Source organism: Pleurodeles waltl, chromosome 6 (assembly GCF_031143425.1).
Source record: "Pleurodeles waltl isolate 20211129_DDA chromosome 6, aPleWal1.hap1.20221129, whole genome shotgun sequence".
In the NCBI taxonomy this organism is placed as follows: domain Eukaryota; kingdom Metazoa; phylum Chordata; class Amphibia; order Caudata; family Salamandridae; genus Pleurodeles; species Pleurodeles waltl.
The window spans coordinates 967,067,195-967,085,464 of record NC_090445.1 but is presented as its reverse complement, the minus strand read 5'-3'; the positions used below and the strand labels follow the sequence as shown (position 1 = coordinate 967,085,464).

The following is an 18,270-nucleotide window of genomic DNA, read 5'->3' as shown; positions in this document are numbered from 1 at the left end:
GGCGCAGGGACCTGCGCTATACCGTAGCCATGTAGGATTTGATAAAGATTCTCTCTACTAAATAATACCAATTAGGTCCCAACCACAACCTCAAACCCAATATCCAATCAAACATGAGGCAAAATCACCTCTGAGAGAAATCCTCATGCAGTTAGAGTACCAGGGCATGATTGCCTGTGCCCCACTAATGAACAACCCGTTCTTACCTGTAGCTAAACCGGACCGTTTATATAGAACAGTCTTAGACTACAGACATTCAGATAGTCATACACGCACATTTATCATTCAAAATGCACACAGTACTGCACTTATTAACAATATAGTGCGCAAAAAACACAATACAACCTTGGATATTTCCAACAATTTCTTCTGCCAAAATATGGCACCTGAAAGTAGTGATTTAAGAAGTTTTAGCGATTTAGCCTCACAAAAAAAGGTTTTGCTGACTCCCACAGGGGTATAAAAACAGTCCTGATTGTTTTCAGCTTGCGTTACTTCCATTTTACACAACACTGTCCCTGACACATTGTCCTACGTAGATGACATCTACCTAACGGATGATGATCTTGTTCAACATATAAGACTGTGAGCTGCATTGTTGGGGGGCTTGCCAAATTAAGCTACAAATTTAGTTTACAAAAAAAAATAGCCTATTTGTGGGATACCAATTATCAGACGATGGCAGGAGCCTCGCTCTCCACTTTCTAGAAATGTGTTCACAGCTGCAACCACAGAACACCATCAAAAAGCTCCAGTCATTGTTGAGCTTTTTAAAATATGATAGAACTTACATTCCAGATTATACACAACACATTAAAACATTATATGATTTAATACTCCTGATTTTTCAAGTAAATATTAGACAGTTGAATATACACATTTTGAGAGCATTGCAACAATACATGCATACAGCTAAACACTTACAAGGGACAACAAAACACATTTAGGCATCCGAGTAATTGCTGGTGCCATTGGTTTCACCTATGTAATGTTCAATGAGAGTGATACAATCCCATAGCATATATAATCACAACTGTATTCCACAGCTGAACAACTCTTTGCTTCCACAGAAAAATTTCTGACTGCTGTTCAGATGGCTGTCATTAAAAAGAGACCTCTGCGGGAAACACATTATCGTCTTATCTTTGATCCCAGCCCTCAAAGCGGTCACAAAAGCCAGCGTTCCTAATGCCAAGGCACTACATCCATGTTGGATTCAATGGGCAACGTCTCTGACAGCCACTGATGTTGCTTATGTTTTCAACCCTAAATTACAAACTTAAAAAGGTCTCCAATATGAACTAGAATACCCAGTTCCAGCAAACACTTTGCCTATTGAACAATATCATACAATCATTTACACTGATCGTTCAGCAGACCAGCAATAGGCACTGAACATCAATACTCCGCCGCCTGTGCGGTTGTGAGTGTCTACATGAAGGATGGTGAATTCCATCCACTACAAACTTACACGCAGAACTTAGGGGATTGCACTGCTTTTTAGCAGTGCTCAAGGCTCTGTTGATGGCACTGGAACACACAGATTCAGGACAACTGACATGAATAGTCTGTGATTCGTATTATTGTGTCCAGTCCTTCAAAGAATACCCGCATTACTGGTGCCAGAATGGGTTCAGAGATTTGTAAGGCAACACCATCAAACACAGACTACTGTGGAGGAAAGTAGCAGATCTAAAAGAAACGCTACCCAATGTCCACGTAGTTCATACTTTGGGGCATCAACGTGTTGGAATACACATTAGAGGCAATACCTTGGCTGATGAAGCGGCCAAATCAGCAGTAGCTACGGCTTCTGTTGCTGCTATAACTTGTTCACAGATGAGGTTGGATGATGAAACATTGGCTACTGGGAAAGATTAGGCTAAAAAGAAGCCCATGCCAAAGGCATATCTTGAAAAATATTCCTACTGCATATCTAGCCTAAATACTGCCCTAGTAACAATACCAGGTTTGGGTGATCCTCAACCAAGACCAAAGACCTTAGTTGAGTCGAGTAGTGCATGAGGGATTTCCTTCTGCCCATGGTGGTGAGACAGCTACTAATTTACTATTGCAATCATGTTACTGGTGGGCAGGTCTATACAAACAGACCAAACAGTATGTCCTTTGCGGCGACATCTGTCAGAAAATAAAGGGATCCAACGTCAAATGTTCACTACAGACACCCCTCTTTATTTCTAACAAACCTCTACAATGTGTGTAGCTGGACCACTGTGCTCCCTTGACACCTGATAGTGCATACCAATACATTTTAGTTGCTGTTGACTCATGCTCCAGATTTCTCTGGGCATGGTCACAACGCTCAGCGGCACATAAGCAGTTGCGGGTTTCCACTCGGACCAAGGCCCTGCTTTCGCCTCAAGAGTATTCAGGGACACCATGGCTTCGTTAGTGGTCCAACTGTATTACTCATCTCTGTATTGTTCCAAGGGAAATAGATGTGGAGCGAAGAAACTGGGACCTGAAGCAATCCTTAAAAGCTAGAGTATTAGGCATGTGAAGTAGTTGGTTTAATCACTTGCATGGAGTCCAGAGAGCACTTAATCTGCATAGAAGGTTCCTGTGAAGTCATACTCCATATGAAATCCTAATTGGAACACAAAGGTATGGTCCTGGCGTGGAGGCGGCAGATACACCTTTTGACATAAATGAACATGTCACTGTCTTGCAGGACTTACAACCGTTCTGCGACAACATATCTGCCAGTGCCACCTCCTTGGGAATAAGGGATGCACCAATAACACCTACCGGCTGGATTCTAAAAGTTGGAGATCTAGTGCGTGAAAAGATTGCTGTGAAAAAGGAGTTTGGTCTTTCTTATTGTGCACTGGTTCCAGTCCGGGAAATACAGGGTACAAGAACTGTTATTCTACCACCGCTGCCTGGTTCTAAAGAAAGCCACTTTGCTGATCCTACACAGCATACCTAGAGGACTCCTAGGTAGACCCAGACTCTCTCTCACTACAGACCTAGGTGTTTCTCTACAGGTTTTGAGCAGCAATGCTGATACTTCCACAAGCTTGGGGAGGGTGGAAGATCTTTCATCAACACTAAACGCCCACAACAATGAGCAACTGTTCTTAAATGAAACTAAAATGGATGGAATAATTTACTGTGAACTACCAAGGGAGACATCTGCCAGTTCCCCTCTTCAAAACACAGCTCCATTTTTTGCACAAACTGCTTCTGAATATTTTGCAGACATCAACGACTCTTTCGCTGCCTCATCTGTTTCTTCTGCAACAAGCACGTCTGGTGATAAATTTGCTCAAAATTAACTATTTCATTTGTCCATTAAACTATCTTATTAACTGTACTTGCCTTCCTTCTTTGGATTGGGTTTGTCATCGTCTTTTTCCTTTTAATACATGGTCATTACCACCCTGAACGCTCTGTAGTTGAACTGATGACTAAGGTCCTGAAGCCACATTTGTCCTCCCATGTGGTCCATCGTGATTTGTCCCTGGGCAAAATTTCATCTATACCAATTCCTGATGAGATTGTTTGGGACAAAGAATCTTTTCATATACATGGCCCAACGGAGGTTATTCAAATTCCATATGTATTTAAACTTTCAATGAATGATGTAATAACACCTGGAGTTATTTCTGGTGATGGGGATGTAAAAACACTTGGTTCTATGATTGAATTAAAAATTGGCAAATAAGGGGGGAGGAAGCTTTATTAGAGCATGCCCAATTTCTGCACAAATGTTATTTTTAAATTAAACTTTACAACAGACAAGTTGTTTAGGCTTGGCAAAAATTAAGGAATTGAATGTGGCCAGTATCCCTGCTCCTGCTAAATTCCATAAATGGCAAAAATACATGAATGCAACTAAAGATCAGCTCAATGTGTGGGTCCAAAATCGAACATCACTTTCACATCCTGGCGGGTGGGTATTGTAGCCAATGGACACAAATGGTTGCCAGGCTTGTTTTTTTAAACTCCACAGGGTTTTTTTTAGAACTAGTAGACCAGACCATCGCTGTGTCATCAGAACGTTCAGGTATAGTAACAACATACAGTGTAGGGAAATTATGCCAGCAATGGTTATAAAGTTCCTCACTAGATGCTGTTAAAGAACACCTCAGCCTCCTGTCCAACAACAGACTTACAGGATTTCCTATTAGGCCCCAAAAGGGAACGTAAAAAGTGTTTCTTATATGCAAGTTACACTGAAATTTGAAAACTTTCCCAACAAGAAGTTGCTGCCCGGTTAAGGCAATAGATCAGGAAAATTTACAGAAATCATTAGCTGTTGTAGATAATGGGATTAACACCTTGTATGACAACATATACATTTTAAATAACATTGTTTCATCTGCAATAGACATTGTACAAAGTGACATGTCATTTCTACAAAATGGACCGAGCCGGAGCAGGTCCATTATACAGTTGGGATGGACCAACAAACTTTCAAATCTGGTCACGTTCCCTGAAAACATGTTGGTGCAAGGGACATCTTTTCAGCATTTAACTTGACGCAAGAGCAACAATAATGGCTAAGAAGGAAGCAACTTATGCTATGTTAAACATTGAAAAGTTGAAAAGGTTGCCTTTTACTGTGGCCGAAATTCCATCTGCTGAATAGTTAATGCATGGGGTTATCACTCTGCGTATTTCAACACTGCAATTCACATCTTGCTTGAAGCGCATTCCAGTGGGCAGATATGAAAGGCTAGGAGATAGTTATATCAGTGAGGTATGGGAGCTACCCTTTTCATACACATGCCTCAATGGCATGAAAGAGGTCTTTCTTAGCGGTAGTGAATGCAAGACTTCTGTGAGCCACTCAATGGTTTCTAAGCAGCTGTCCTTGCACAGGGCGTGAAATGCTTCGGCAGCAAATTTAGCTTGCTATCTGAAAGGAGTTTCAATCCTCTTGATTAGACCAGTGTTCTCGGTGCTCTTTAATGGAAGCTATGTGCTTCTTAATATTGAGAGCCATTGCGGAATGAGAGCCAGAATTGCTTATGTAGCTTTTGTCTCCCAAACTGTCACCTGTTGCTGTAAAGTACTTTTTACCGCCACTTCACAGACTAAAGTAGCAGACAATAGCCTCACATTTCTACTTCAAATGTGAATTTTGACAAGTTAAGCAGACTAAAAGCTCTATTGTTCCAAAAACATGTGTCGATGACATCTGTAAGCGAGACCTATGCACTCCTAGTGACGAGCTCAGAGATACAGTCCCTTTTAAATGCAAACTTTCCGAGACACTTTGGTGAACTCATGGGACGGATTTCTAACGTGTCCAGTACTAGAGGGATTGTACATTTCTTTAAGGCTGTTGGTTCTGGAGCACCTTCACCTCTATATTTGGCATAATACCTTCAGCCATGCTCTCTATATTCTCAAGTATTTTCAAGGGGTTTCCTATTACTTTGGCTATAATAGGTGGCATCTTGCTGTTTTATCTATTCGCATTGGCTGTCCCAAAGCAAAAAGGAGGATTGATGGCGCTTCCACCAGCGCAACTGTGTCGTAAACACATGATGCAGTATTTCGGAGCACCACTCCTGGAAGAACTAGAGTGTAACTGGTCTCTGTCACTCAGACTGGTTTTGGATTGTATGCATTCCATGTTTCAGTGCCTCTGGTGCCTTTTCGAATGTGCACTGGAAATATGTCTTTCTAAGCGGCACTTACTTTCATTGGACGCTGATCTGTTGATGTTCTCGCTGAGGGCTCATTACCAGACATGCATGCATTGAGGGTGTGTTTGCTACAGGAAGCCATTTATGAGCTGCCCTTTATGGATCATGCTGCTCTTGCCTCAACATTTGGCACACCACTGAATGCTGCTGCTGCCTCAGGTGGAGCTCGGTCTTTGGAACATGAGTGCACTTTTGTTTTCCTTGGCACCGATTTGATCACAATACCACCTGCAGAATTGGAATATTTCCTTGAGTCAATTGTCCCAGCTGTGATTGGAAATTTTCAAAATGACATTCACTTTTAAAGTTTGGTTTTATTGGCACCACTGCTAAATTTTAAAATTGTCCACTTTAATTTTCTCTAATTTACCTGCTTGAGTAGGTTTTGACTTGTCTCTATTGATATATGTTTTAAAGTACTGCATTTTAGTTGTTTTTAACTTGCGGTCTAGGCTGCTTTACCACTTCTGAACAGACAAGGGGTGATGTTTGTGGGTATGTTTTTTTTTTTTATCACCTAGGTCTGCTGTCTGGGCCCTTTAGCCTAGTAATATTTCAAATATTTCATTTTAATCTTAAAGAAACAATCACATTTGTGGTGAGATTTTATTTTCCTTTATCTTGCTGTCTTTTCGCTTAGAAAGTATTTATATTTCTTAGCATGACATTGTTTCACTCTGAAGGGAGGTTCCAGCCAGATGACTACTACTGCATGCTGTCTGACTTCGCTACAGCTGCTCGCTGGAACTACCAGTTCCCTGGCCTACATGGGAGGGTGTCTCAGAAGGGCAGATTAGAACTTATCCTGCTGTGCTCTAATATAGAACTTTAGTGACACTGGCAGGAATCACACATCTTGTATAGTGACAGTATGGTGGGACTTTTCTTGTGTTTCACTTTTCTTGTCACCATTCTTCTGCTAGTATGGTTTATAATCCTAATTATTGCACCTCATGTCATTTTATCCAGGACGCACCTGATTCAATAAATCTTATTGAACCACTGCCTGTTCTGTATGTTTTTGCATGCCTGAGATGAATGTAGCAAAGAAAAAGGAAGAGATCTGATCCACTACGATTTCCCTGAGCAGTCACAATGTCATGTACCCAGTTGCCACAGATCACTCCTGCTTAAGGGAGGCGCTCCTAGCTGGACGGAACCAGATTAGGCCGACAGTTGTCACATGGTGTGGAATCGAACTCAGTTCCCCACAATTCAGCGGATGCTGTCACCCAAAGCCAGCAGCCTCATTGGTACAATGAGAGCCAATGCAACAGGGGGAATTCCCATCTAGGCGATGGGGAAATTCAAGCATGTGAATCTATGAAAGTTCCAATACTGGAGTGAAAACGTTTTGTAAGCCTTTCAAAAAACACATCACAGACAGTGATTTAAATAAGGGCTGGTCCGGCACCATAAAAAGGACAGAAAAGTAGCCTTTAACTGTGTCAAAAGCAAAGCCTTCCTGGGCGCAAGACAAAGACAACAGAACATCAGCTAAGCGTCAATCTAGCGTGTACCGTACCAAACCACAAATCAGTCCCAATAACAGGCGCATAAAATTTCTATTTGTGACTGCTAACAGCCAATATGACATCAAACACCTCCAGAGGAAGGTCAAATGTGTTCAACTGTCATTGTTCAGACTTAATGCATGAAGATGGAGAAGGTCCGGGTGCAGAAACCAGCCCAGGGGATGCGAAAGCAGGTCCTTCTGGATGGGTAGTCTCATTTGAGAGCACTTGTCCAAGTTCAGGAGTGCTGGATATCATACTTTTCATGCCTAATCTGTGGCCACTAGGTTGATTTGGGCCCAGTCAGTCCTGATCTTTTTCATATCAGAAGGCAGAGGAGGTATCGGCAGGAAGTGATAGATGGCTTGGAAAATCGAATGCACAGAATTGCTGACTGCGCTTTCTTGGCAGTGGCAATAGATTGGGTTAAGGTTCTCCCCATTTGTGGAACAGACATCATGCCACCTCTGAATCTAACTGACACTTGTGATATGCTAGGTGTCACTGCCCTGGCATTCAAAGATCCTGCCTGGTGCTTCATCATCAGGAAAATCCCTTGAAGGTTCAGCTATTTCTAGAGATGTAGTACCTCCTGGTACAGGGCTCGGGACCCCACTCCACCCTGCTTGTTCAATACCATCTTGCAGTGTTGCTGTCCATAAGCACCTGTTCCAGCCCCCCCCCCTTGATAGATGAAAGGAAAGCTTTCAAAGCCAAGTGGTTGGCCTACATCTCCAGGAGTGTGATTCCTGCCAGAGAACTCCGATCTCCACCTCTTGCGAGTGATGGCTCAGAGATGCTCCACAAGGGAATGCTGAACGGGGAAACATAGCCATCTTATAGTAAAGTAAGAAGGCCAGAACATTCCCTGGTGCCAGAAATTCCAAACAGCCCAGTATGAGTGTTGTGAAAGATGCCAATGGCAGGGGAGCAGTCAGGGACCTGGACTGGCGCAGGCATTGCCGTTGCTGAAAGCTCATCTGGTGTATGTGAGTTCTGGGACCAAGGATAACTTGACTGGGTGAGGAGGGGACTGACTGCTCAAGTGTCAAGCACTGTCTCACCGAGTCATCTTCATGCTTCTTTTCCTTATGTAATACAATTCTGATGGAGAGGAACAGGATTTAGAAGGAGACCTTGACTTGAAGTCCGAACTTTATCAAGCCCAATGTTCGCTGCAAGAAATAATATGTGTGGGTTTGAGCTCTGTTATGGCTTTAGGGTGTAAGAGGATGCACACTATCTCAAATTGCGCCTCGACCCAAGCACGACAGAAATACCTCATGGGAATCTCAAATGGATATTTGCCAATTACAGTTGCAGAAGGGCTTCTTGGCAGGTGACATTCCCTAAGCACTGCAATGGGAGTTATTTTAAGAGACAAAGACTCTTTGAGAATGACTGAAGTGACTTCAAGGTCTCTGCTCCGATTGTTTTAATACATCCAAACTTCCAGCCAATGTAAATTGGTTATAAATGTCTATAGTTTTCAAAGGGGTTTCTAGGGCCTATCTATTAGTACTGCTTTTTATTGCTGTTACAGTGGGATTCCCACCATGACGACAGGGAAGATTCAAGCATGGGAATCTGTGAAAGATATAATACTGGAGTCCAGTCAGTGTGAGAAGAACAAAGAAGGACAAGTGGGATGTTTGTTAAGAGGTATGAAGGCTGGTGGGTTTGGATTAAGCAGAGGAGGGAAACTAGCACACCTTTTATATAAATGTAGCTATGATAGACATTGAGGCACATTTTCTCTAGCAATTGGTAGAAGGGTATGGCCAGATGGGTCACTGGTAGGTGAAGTTGGTGAACATGGTACAGAAAATGAGGAGATAAATTAAGTTGATGTAGGAGTAGGCTGGACGGGAGTAGGTGTTTCTAAGCTTATGGATGGAGAATAGTCAATCTAAAAGGATCCATCCGCTCATGGGTAAAGCAACTACACATACTTTGCATATACAAATACACACACTTTAGAAAATAATTGTTTTGATGGCAGAATTGTTGTGATAGTATTTTAAAATATTTTAAAGATAAGGATTTTTAGAAAGAGCACATAAAGGAGATCAAATGTTACACCCAAGGATAAAATAAATACTATAGTCTTAAAAAGCAACAACACAAATGATTACTTGCAGTGGCAGCTCGAAAAGTGGTAACCAGGGTTTAAAAAACATAAAACCTCAAACGGTGTACTCTTTATAAAATGATTAAGAATGAAGGATTAATCTTTTTTTGGAGCACAAAACGAATTAGCTAAATAGAACATCATATCTAACACTAAGTATAGAAATGTAATTCGCCTGTAAAGCAGATTTAAATACTGCTAGTTTGGAACTTTCTTACACAATAAAGCAAAAAACTTACCTGGGAATATACTGTTCAAAATCTGTAATTTATTTGAATATTTTCGCCACAATCTTAGTACATAATCCTCCCAGCGAATCATCTTTCCCAAGATCAACATTACTGGTATTGTAGGCAGACCGATCAAAAGGAATAATGGATCAGCTCTTTCCATGACATCAAGACCTTCTTTATGACCTACAACCTAAACATTAAAGAATTAACAACACTTGCACCACAATTTCTGTAACTGCCTTTTAAGAAATTACTTTAAACAATCATAAACATCTTGTAGTTATGTACAACTTACACAATAGTCACAAAATTACCTTTAAAATATGTATTGCAGAAATCCTAGAAACAAAAAACTTTTTAACTTTCAGACTAAGCTTTTAAAATCAGAAATGCAGGCCTTCCCTGCTTGCATGATCCATCATCTAAATAATCCCATGTCTCAGCAAGGGCTGGGGCCGGTTTGGGGGGGGCGTGTTGAAGAAATCAATAGACTACTGGCCCCACTAAAGAAGCAGTGCTGATCATCTTGAACGTGCCATAATCAAGTCCGTACCCACGGTATCAACTTTTCAACAAACAAATGTGCTTTAAATTATGTTATTTAAAGACGACAACCTTGGATACAAACAGTCTTCTTTGAGTACAGAAACTGTTACTCCCATGTAATTATAGTCTCCTGAAGCCTATATAGGTCAGCTGCAACTCTGGATCTGATCTGTAAAATTGTGGGACCTACTACAGTGGGTGAGGGTTATAAATGAAAAAACGTAATTTTTTTTTAATAGCAACCAATGACCAGGTGTACTCCAAGTAGTGTTAGGTGGAGGGATACCATTTAACTCTGCAAAAAATGAAAGCCCTGCCAGACTAAAGATCAAACAAATAACAAAACGTCATAACTTTGGCTAGAGGGGTATGGGGCTATCTGCTGAGTACCACACTAAGCCAAAAATCTGTGCCAATGACAGGTGTATATAGTTTTAAATCGATCGATGCCTAGCTACTAAGATGATATCAACTACCTCCGGAGGAAGGTCAAAGGGGGTCATTTGTCGCTGCTCAATCTCAGAGCATGATGGTGGAGATTAGAAAGGCCCAGTGCAGAATTTTGCCCTCTTGCTCCTACCTCCGGTGCAGCTGATTGGAGGACAGATGCTGAAGCTGAGGAGTTCTTCTCTGTGCTCAATTCAGAGCCACTAGGTTGAATTGCACCCGGTTGGTCCTCATCATCTTGAGAACTCAGGGCAGGAATGGTATTGGCAGAAATGCATAAAGGAGTCCTACTTGAGGCAGAACAAGTTGCCGGACGAGAGATGCCTTGGAAACTCCAACGTGCTAAAATTGTGCACTCTCAGCAGTGACACGCAAGTCGAGCCAAGGATCTCCTCCGTTGTGGAAGAGGCCTTGCACACCTCCTGGTGTAACTGCCACTAGTGCGCAGATAGACGGCTGAGCTTGTTCGTCCTGTCATTCAATGATCTAACCAAATGATTCACAACTTGGAAAACATTTTAGTGGTCCAGCCATTTCCAGAAGCACAGGGCCTCCTGGCACTGTCCATCGGGTCCTACCTCCTAACAGATGGCTGTGCTTAGCAAAACTGGCCTCTGCCAAAGCTGTGAAAGAAGCGGTAGGGCTGATGAAGTTGGACAAGGTGGGGCAGACAAATCTGGGGAGTGTCCTATGGCCGTGGTCTTATTGAACCACTCAATCGCAGAGCCTGCCTGTCCTCAATCAAACGAGCCTGTCGAGCAGCATGTCCTTGAGGGATGACTGAATATCACCTGAAAGACCAGTAGACTGTTGCCAAGCATGGTGGCGAATGGAGACACTGATGGAACGGCACGCTTGATCGAATCAGTGGTGCCTCAGCCACAAGAAGCATGAACGTGACCATCCTGTATTGCCTGGAGAGGATAGATCAAAGATATTTAGAGACTCCTGGAAAGACTTGAACCACCAAATCCCAAAGAGCACGAGAACTGCGTCCCACCACGTAGCTGGCATTCACTAATCAAAGCACCAAGCTGGTGGATGAGAAGACTCCTTTGTCAAACGTTTCACCCATTCTGACTCTTGATCAGGGGTCGTAGGACGGAATGTAATGAGGTTACTTCTACTTGCAAAGGCCTAAACCACCAATCTTTCAGATAAGAACACAAGCTCACCAGGACCCGGACAGTGGCCAGTGCAACTGGGTGGTGAACTGGGGGCCACAGCGAGGTTTGTCCCACATACCCAACAAAGTATCCGTAAGTGCCTCGTTAAAAAGCCAAGAGGGGCTTTGTGGATTTTTGCCATGGCTGAAGGACTTTGGTAAGAACACTGGTCTTGACCTTTAAAGTGGGGAGCTGGTGGTCAAGGATTCTCCTCAGTGGCAGGACTGAGGGTGAGGGGTGGGTGGTGGACTGAGGGTGAGGGGTGGGTGGTGGAGGGGGTACGGTGGGGGGCCGTGGAGCCCCGATTTAAGGGAGATATCTCAAGGCCAATGGCCTCCTGCAAGCAGTCATAACAATTTTCTTGATAAAGTTGGTCGATCTCAACACCCGCATCAGAATCATTATCCCAATCCCTGCTACACAGGTACTGCAGGACATGCGTTAGTCGAGGCCAGACCTGCGCCAACTCGGCACCATAGATGAAAATTGGAGCCTCAGTTTCCGGTATTGATGGAGTCAGCGCTGATGCTGAAGTACCGGGAACCGGCATGGATCATGCACTGGAGAGAGTTGAGACTGATGACGGCACCATATGACACTTGGAGGGTCCAGCTGGGGGCGACGACTAAGCCACCGGCAGTAATCCAGGTGGAGAACCTCTTGGCTCTCTGAGGCCCCCCGCAGGCGTGCCACAGGTATACCGCAAGGATTCGAAGAGTCAGAGCATGGCCTCTCAGAACTCTTCGATGTGTTTAAGAGTCGTGGACATCCCCAAAAAGGAACAGTTTCTTACCTGTAACTTCAGTTCTCTTGTAGGGGAATTTCCAGGACAATTCATAAGCACTCAATAGACTCACCCACATGTGGGGACCTTGGAGCACTTCTTTAAAATATCTCCCAAAAGTGGGAGTTTTCGCTGTTCTTCAGGAAGGACTGTAAAGACACTTAAGAAAGTGACAAACAATGCAGCCTATGCTCCTAGGCTACACTGACTGAACTCCTCATCTTAAAAAAAAGGGCCAGCACATTATAATTGGAGAGTATTTTGTAAATAGAATGAATTTCCCCCAAAAAAGATTTGCATGATAAAGATGAAGGAGAGGAGAACAGAGTAGCCCCGTAGGCTGCCATCACATGGCTAAAATAAAGACTGTGCCTTCAAGAACTCAGAGAACACCAGTAGCCCATAATGTTCAGCTGGTGGCAGTTACTTCCATTCTTTTTTAAAGCAATGTGAGACCTATCTAGTGTGCATTGATACCTCTGTCTATTCTCCTGGGGAGAATGGAGGGTTCCTTATGACTTATCCTGGAAATTCCCTACGAGAGAACTGGAGTTACAGGTAAGAAACTGTTCCTTCTCTTGTAGGGGATTTCCATGTATAGTCATTGTAGGAAAGTACCCTCTTTTTTTGGCATGGTTACCCCCACTTTTTGCCCACCGTCAGTGTGTTTTAACTGTGTTCACTGCTATCCTGCTAACCTGGACCCCAGCGACTGCTCTCTCCCTCTAAATGTGGTTGCTTGGGACTTAGCAAACCACACAACTGGTATTCAGCTGCCCCCCGTATACGTCCCTAGTATATGGTACTTAGGTACTCAGGGCATTTGGACACCAGGGGTTCCCCATGGTCTGCAGCATGTATTGTGCCACCCATGGGAGACCATGCAAAATGTGTCTGCAGGTCAGCCATTGCAGCAGCCTGCGTGAAAAGGTGCATTGCACCCTTTCACTACAGGTCACTATAAGTCACTCCTATGGTAGACCCTCCTAGACCACAGTGCAGGGTGCAGGTACCTGTGTGTGAGGGAACCCCTACATGAGCAGAGGTGCCCCTACGAAAGCCAGCTCCATTTCCCTGGACTTCGTAAGTGTGGGGAAGCCATTTTACCCATGTACTGGACACAGGCCACTCACTATCTGTGTCCTGCTACATGATGGTAATTCTGAACCTGGTATGTTTGGTATCAAACATGTCGAAATCATACCCCAATACAGTTGCAAGTAATGGTTGTATGTTTCCATGCACTCTGGGGGCTCCTTAGAGGTCCCTCAGCATTGCTCCTACCGGTCTTCTGGGGTTTTCCAGGCAGCTCACGTTGCTGCCACCCCACAGACAGATTTCTGCCCTTCTGCTGCTTGACTAGCTCAAGCAGAGGAAGGCAGAACAAAAGATTTCCTTTGGAAGAGGGAGGCACCTCCCTCTTTCCATTTGGAAATAGGTGTTACATGGCTTGGGGGGGAGCTAGCCTCCCCAAGCCACTGGTATGCTTTGAAGGGCACATTTGGTACCCTCCTTGCATAAACTGGTTAGCACTAGTCCAGGGACCCCCGGTCCCTGCTCTGGCACGAAACTGGAAAACTGAAAGGGGAGTGACCACTCCCTTGTCCATCACCAGCCCAAGGGGGGTGCCCAGAGCTTAAGTGGCCACTCGCTTCTGCCATCTTGAATCAAAGGTGGGCAGAGGCCCCTGGGAGAATCTGAGCGGCCAGGTTGGGCAGGTGACGTTCAGCCCCCTCCTGATAGGAGGTCACCCTGCTAGGTGACCAATACCCCTTCCTGGGCTACTTAGGGTCTCCAGATTCGACGTGCAAGATTGCAGCAGGACCCCTCTGAATCGTTTTACTTCATCATCTGGCCACCAGGATTGCAACTGGACCCTCCAGGAACAGACAATCTGCAACTACAATAACGACTCATCTCTGCAACATTGTTTCTCCGGCTCCTTCCAGCAACTGCAACATTTCCCTGACTGTGCATCATCTATGGCAACGACTCTTCAGCCTGCACAAGAAGCAATAAGGAATCTCCCTTTCAGTAAAGGAGTCACTCCCCTGCATCCGCAGACACCAACTGCAACAACGACTGGCTGCATGGATCCTCTCTCCTCCAGGAACTGCATGGATCCTGCATCACAGGTGGTGGTCCAGTGTGGTCCCCTTGGACCTCTCCACCAGCTGTCCAACTTGGGAGACTGTAAGCCTTGCCTCTCCCCGCAGGACAGTACCCCTGTGCACAGTGACTCTTGCAGCTACCAAGGACTTTTGTTCCTCCTTCAAGGGCTCTTCAGCCTCCAGCACTCTTCCCTGCAAAACACAGTCTCCTGCCTGCTGCTCCAGTGACGTTGGACTCCTCTTCAGATGTGTTGAGTAGGCCTCACTGCGACTCCTGTGTCTGCTGCCCGTGGGTCGCTTGTGGGGGCTGCTTCCTCTTCTTGTTACTCTCCCAGCTCCTGAGGGTCACCTTGGAGTCCACTCCTTGGGTCGAGTTCCCTGGGCCTTGCTGGTCCTCTTAAGCCTTGCAAACCCTTCTTCACAGACAGCTGCATTTGCCAAGGCTTATTGGTGCTTTTCTGCACCACTGACTGACTGCATAATGACCTCCGTTGGGGTTGGGAAGCACCCTGGTACTTACCTTTTGGGGTTCCTAGTTCCTCCAGCTCCTCTCTGCTGATTTCACCTCCTTGGGTGGGGGACTGCCTTTCACATTCCAATTACTTAGTATATGGTTTGGTCTCCCCCTAGGGCCTTCGCTATTTTATACCGTTTTACTATTTGCTATTGCTTTCTATGCTAATCACTGACTTCTAATGTGTACATAATAGTGTGTTTACTCACCTACTGGTGGAGTATTGCCTATACAGTATTTTAGTATTTGTGTTACCATTATAAAGTAACTTTATTTGTATAACACTGTGAGGTTCTTTCATGTGTGTAAGAGCTGTGTGACTGTAGTGGTGTTGCATAAGCTTTGCATGTCTCCTGGATAAGTCTTGGCTGCTCATCCACAGCAACCTCTAGAGAGCCTGGCTTCCTAAACAGTGTCTACACCTCACTAAAAAGGGATACCTTGACCTAGTATACGGTGATAACACCATGGGTGCTCACTACACACCAGGCCAGCATCCTACAGTCATAAGCACTGAATAGAATAGCAAGACCATCCCTACAGAGAGCCGGGGAAGAGACAGAGGATGAACTAGAAAAAAAAAAATCAGGCAAATGGGTCTTCTAAGGGAAGCCTGCCCTACTTGAGTGTCTGCTCTAGCGTCAGAGTCTAGGCAATAGGGTTAAGTGAATGTGTAAACGGATTCCCAGGATGCTGCTTTGCAAATCTCTGGGATAGGAATATTGCACAGCAAAGCAGTAGTAGATGCTTTCTCTCAAGTAGAGTGTGTTTTTGGTCTAGAAGGAAGTCTTTTCTTAGTTTTTTTATAGCACAGTAAAATACATGAGACTATCCATTGCAAAATTGATTGCTTAGAGGTGGCTAAGCCTGTACGGAGAGGACCACAGTTGCTAAACAATTGGTCCGATTTGCGAATGCTTCGTGTCTTGTCCAGGTAGAATTTTAGAACTCGTTTTACTTCCAGGGAATGGACAGATCTTTCAGCTGGAGTAGAGGAGATCTGAAAAAATATTGGCAAAGATATTGATTGGTTGACATGAATGTCCCAAACCACCTTATCGAGGAATTTCAGGTGAGTCCTCATGACTACTTTGTTAGAATGAAATGCGGTGTATGGTTCATGTGACCTGGATTTCACTAACTCTGCGGGCAGATGTGATGGCCACCAGGAAAGCAGTTTTCCAAGATAAGTGTTGAAGAGAGGCCTTATGTATGGGTTTGAAGGGATCTTGAATAAAGCGTGAAAGAACTATATTTAGCTCCCAAGGAGGAAAAAGGTGCCTAATGGGAGGAAGGACCTTTTTCAAACCCTCTAAGAAATCCTTGATGAAAGGGATTCTGGAAAAAGAGGTTTGTGAAGAACATTTTCTACATGCAGTAAGCGCTGCCAGGTGAACATTTACAGAAGAGAATTGCAAGCCAGATTATGCCAAACGGATTAAGTATGGAAGAATGACATCTTCCTGGCAAGTGGTAGGGTCTTTGTTCTTAGATTAACACCATAATCAGAATCTCTTTCATTTGAAAGAATATGCAGAGCTTGTGGAAGGCAACTTTGCCTCTTTGAGGCTGTCAATGCAGTCTTGCTGCAGATTCAAATGTCCATATACTGCACTAGCTCAGGAGCCATGTCACCAAATTCAAAGAGGAGAGATTGGGGTACACCATCTGGCCTCCAAATTTCATCAAATAGACCTGGTCTGCATGGCAGCTTGCGATGTGGACGGATGGACTGGTAAAGGCGGTCCTTGAGCCACCACTGACATGGACATTCCAAAGCTATGAGTATCATCTTGGCTCTCAAGATAGACAGTTTGATGATGACTGGCGGGATTTGGGGGCTCAGTGGAAAAGCGCAGAGAAATCTGTTGGACCAGTTGATCCATAAGGCAATCCCCATGGTTCTGGCTGGAAGTACCTCGATGCGTTGGTGTTTTCTGCAGTGGCGAACAAGTCGACGGCCTGAGTTCCCCAGCGTTGAAATATGTTTTCAACAACATCGTAGTTTAAGATTCACTCATGGTTTTCTTGGAGGAGTTTGATGAGAGAATCGGCTTGGGTATTTTGTACTCCTGGAAGGCGAGTCACAGTTATAGATAAATCCCTGGCTAGAAGCCAACTCCAGATTGTTTGGGCTTTGTGAGACAAGGGCCTGGACCTCGTCTCTCTCTGCTTGTTGAGGTAGTACATGGTTGATGTATTGTCTGTCTGAACCAGCAGGATGTTGGAATTGAATGATGGAGGGAACGCTATCAGCACCAGATGAACTGCGTGCAGCTTCAGGAGGTTGATGTGATATGGGGAGTCTCTCTGCAACCACTTGCCCTGAATTTGGAGGTGGTCCATGTGGGCTCTCCATCCTAGGAGAGAGGCCTCTGTGACTATAGTTTGTAGAGGAATCTCCAGATGGAATTGTGTGCCTCATAGGATACTGGCTGGAAAGCACCACCATTTCAATGGCAGTTTCGCATGATGGGATAGCTAAATCCTTTTGTCCCAAATGCCAGTCAGTCGGTCCCATTGGTCCTCGAGGCCTTTCTGCAAGGGTTTCCTGTGGAGATGGGCATTCGTGGTCAGAATATACAGAAAGGCGTCAAACTGAGGAGAGAGGATACTGTTCTCACAGTAGGACGAGTGTGTCATGAGAGCTTGAGATTTAAGGATTGATAAGCGTCTCTCCTCCAAACAAAACACGTTTGCCTAGAGTTTGTTGATGGAGGCCCCCTCCCCACCAGGTAGTATATTATTTGTACTGGGACAGGGCTTGATTTCACATGGTTGACCTGAAAACCCAGCCATTTCAGGAGATTGTATGTCCAATTGTAGTGAAGTTGAGCCTCTTGAAATGTGGATGCCTTGATTAGCCAATCATCTAGGTATGGGTAAATGAATACTTTGTGCTTTCGGGGGTGGAACAGTGGAATGTGGAAAGTTTTGGAGGCATAGACAGTGGGGGACTGGTGAATCTGAGACAATATCCATTGGGAACAATATTTAGAATCCAGGTGCCTTGCATGATTTTTTGTCACTCTTTCATGTAATGCTTGATGCTTCCCCATACCGGAGTGAGTAACATGAGAGGGGGAAGAGATGAATCAGGGCTTTGATCCTGTTGGTTGGTTGCCTCCCTGAGTAGGCCGTTA

General features: G+C 44.4%; 1 protein-coding gene across 1 annotated transcript in view; it reads right to left on the bottom strand.

Moving 5' to 3' along the window:
* The window catches only part of MARCHF5 (membrane associated ring-CH-type finger 5), a 212,255-nt gene that overhangs the window by 90,899 nt on the left and 103,086 nt on the right, over nt 1-18,270 (bottom strand). Inside the window, exon 4 of the mRNA XM_069239806.1 lies at nt 9,566-9,749. Coding sequence (XP_069095907.1) covers nt 9,566-9,749 — 184 coding nt within the window. The remainder of the gene's footprint in view (nt 1-9,565; nt 9,750-18,270) is intronic.